Genomic DNA, 2,771 nt, shown 5'->3' with positions numbered 1-2,771 from the left:
GGGTTTTTTTTTTTTTTTTTTTTTTTTTTTAATTTTTTTTTTTTAAAGATTTTATTTATTTATTTGAGAGAGAGAATGAGATAGAGAGCATGAGAGGGGGGAGGGTCAGAGAGAGAAGCAGACTCCCTGCTGATCAGGGAGCCCGACATGGGACTCGATCCCGGGACTCCAGGATCATGACCTGAGCCGAAGGCAGTCGCTTAACCAACTGAGCCACCCAGGCGCCCTCGGGGCTTATTTCTTGAGAACAGATTGTGTTAATGCAGTCTCCCTCAGCTTGCCTGGTTTTCCTCCCCCCTCTCCAGCCACACTGTCTCAAGTGTCTTTGAGTGCCCTGTGCCCTTCAAGGATTTCCCCTTATCCCTGGAGGATCTTGAGTAAGCTGATGTTGTAAGTACATAGCATCCCTCCTCCACCCTCAGACGCTTAACTGAACCACGCAGGCGCCCCTTTTTTTCGCTTTTTTAAATGACACTTCAGTGTACAATTCCATTGCAAGAAATATTTTCCCCGGGGCGCCTGGGTGGCTCAGTCGTTAAGCATCTGCCTTCGGCTCAGGTCATGATCCCAGGGTCCTGGGATCGAGCCCCGCATCGGGCTCTCTGCTCAGCGGGAAGCCTGCTTCTCCCTCCCCCACTCCCCCTGCTTGTGTTCCCTCTCTCGTTGTGTCTCTCTCTGTCAAATAAATAAATAAAATCTTAAAAAAAAAAAAAAAAGAGAGAAAGAGAGGTAAACCCAGCGAATGAGAAATTCACACGTAGAAAACTGTGGACTATGGACAGTACAAGTCCAGTGCGAGGGAATCCAGGGGAACCCAGGCATTTTTGAAAAGATGTCCATCCCCCATTCAAGTCATCAGGACAACACAGCTTAAACAGCAGAGAGATGCTCATTTCTACCTTGCAGTCTGGTGCAAGAATTATAAAGGTTGACTGTGCTAAATGTTAGTGGTATTATAAATTGAGGTCATTTTGGCAGGATCTTTCAAAATGGAAAAAAAGCTCTCCAGATGTGGCAGTTTTACATGTGGTCATCCTACAAAGATGCTTGTATACAAGGATGTGTCCATAGCAGAATTGTTTGTAATGAGGAGCATTCAGAAACAACCCAAGTTAGATAAATGATGGTACATTTTTTTTTTTTTAAGATTTTATTTATTTATTTGACAGAGAGAGGGAACACAAGTAGGAGGAGTGGGAGAGGGAGAAGCAGGATTCCCATGGAGCAGGGAGCCCGATGTGGGGCTCGATCCCAGGACCCTGGGATCATGACCTGAGCCGAAGGCAGACGCTTAACGACTGAGCCACCCAGGCGCCCCAGATGATGGCACATTTATCTTGACCTATGTGACAGAATACAGAAAGCACTCTAAGACTTGGGGAAAAGGCAAGTTGCAGGACAATCTATATAGTGTGGCCCAATTTATATATATGTTTTTCAGAGTAGAATTCGTGATATGGTATGTGTGTGTGCATGTCTGTATATATGTGTGTAAATGGGCACTTAACCGTGGGCCAGCTGCTTTGTAAGCACTTTATATCCTATGAGGGCAAACATGCTAAAATACGGGATGAGATGGATACTATTATCACTATCCTCATTTTACATGATTAAAAACTCAGGCCCTGAAAGGTTGAGAAATTTGCCCAAGGTCACACAGCTAGGAAGTGATGGGGTGGGGGTTCAGAGTCAGTCTTCCTTATCCATGCTTTTGTCCACTGCCTCTAATATATGGCATATAAGTGTGGGTGGGTGTGTCTAAATGGATATGCCTCTGGCTGCCTATAGGAAGGTCCACAAGTTGCAGAGTGTTACTTCTGGGGAGTGTTAACGGTTGGATATGGGCCTTTCCGTCATTGTTTATATGTATGCATACATCTGTGATCAACAGTAGGATCACACTCTATTCAGTTTTGCATCTTTTTGCACTTGACTGTATATCTTGGAGATCTATTCATGCCAGAGCATAGATCAGCCTCTTTTTTTTTTTCCCCCCCTCACAGCTGCCTAGTATTTCTTCTTTCCTCTCTTCTGCCATACATCATTGAGTGTTGACTCTGGGGTTCCTGAAACAGGGCACAGCCACACACTCTTGAATCTCTGTCCTACGTCTCCCCAGGGACAGCCCTGCAGTGAAGTGGGATTTTTCTGCCTGTTACTCCCCTCCCACCCCCCAGCCCCCTACCCCCTCAGTGGCTCAGTTCATTCTGGACAGTAATTCTTGTCTTTCTGGGTCACTACTGATTCCCCCACTCCTGGAACAGTGGCAGTACTGGGCTTCCTTGTTGACCGACTGAACAGGTGGGCAAAGTGAGGAAGACAGAGTTCACCCATCTGGTTTCCCCACAGAGGAACGGGGTAACACTGGCTGTCTTTCCACAGGTGTCAGCCTGGGACGACCAGCGGGCAGAAGGCACATTTCCTGGGAAGATCTGAACTGGCTTTACCCACCTCTCCTCTGTCCTCCCTCCTTCTCCCAGGGAGGTGAAGGGGGACCTGGGTGCATGGTGATCCCCACCCTGGGATTCTGAATCATGGCTTAACTAATAATAAATACTTGTTGGAAAAGTGTAAGACTGCATATGTGTAAAAGAGCTAGGTGATCGGGCAAGAAGCTGTGGTGGGAATTAATACCTTGACCAGTAAGAGGGGCTTCAAGGTAACTGTTTTTTTCTGTTTTGTTTAAGTTTTGTTATTAAACTGACCACCTTCTCTATACCAGACAATAGAGTGAGTGATACAGAATAGCCTCAAGCCCTTGGATGTGCTAA

General features: G+C 46.2%; 1 protein-coding gene across 1 annotated transcript in view; it reads left to right on the top strand.

Annotated features, from left to right (window-relative positions):
• The window catches only part of LOC110590161 (cytochrome c oxidase subunit 6B1), a 7,357-nt gene extending 4,786 nt beyond the window's left edge, over nt 1–2,571 (top strand). The window contains exon 4 of the mRNA XM_021700906.1: nt 2,383–2,571. Within this exon, the coding sequence (XP_021556581.1) occupies nt 2,383–2,436 (54 nt within the window). The 3' untranslated portion in view covers nt 2,437–2,571. The remainder of the gene's footprint in view (nt 1–2,382) is intronic.
• The last annotated feature ends 200 nt before the right edge of the window (nt 2,572–2,771 follow it).

The sequence above is a fragment of the Neomonachus schauinslandi genome, chromosome 16, assembly GCF_002201575.2.
Source record: "Neomonachus schauinslandi chromosome 16, ASM220157v2, whole genome shotgun sequence".
Classification (NCBI taxonomy): Eukaryota; Metazoa; Chordata; class Mammalia; order Carnivora; family Phocidae; genus Neomonachus; species Neomonachus schauinslandi.
The sequence above is the reverse complement of the archived record's forward strand: the minus strand, read 5'-3'. Positions and strand labels throughout refer to the sequence as shown.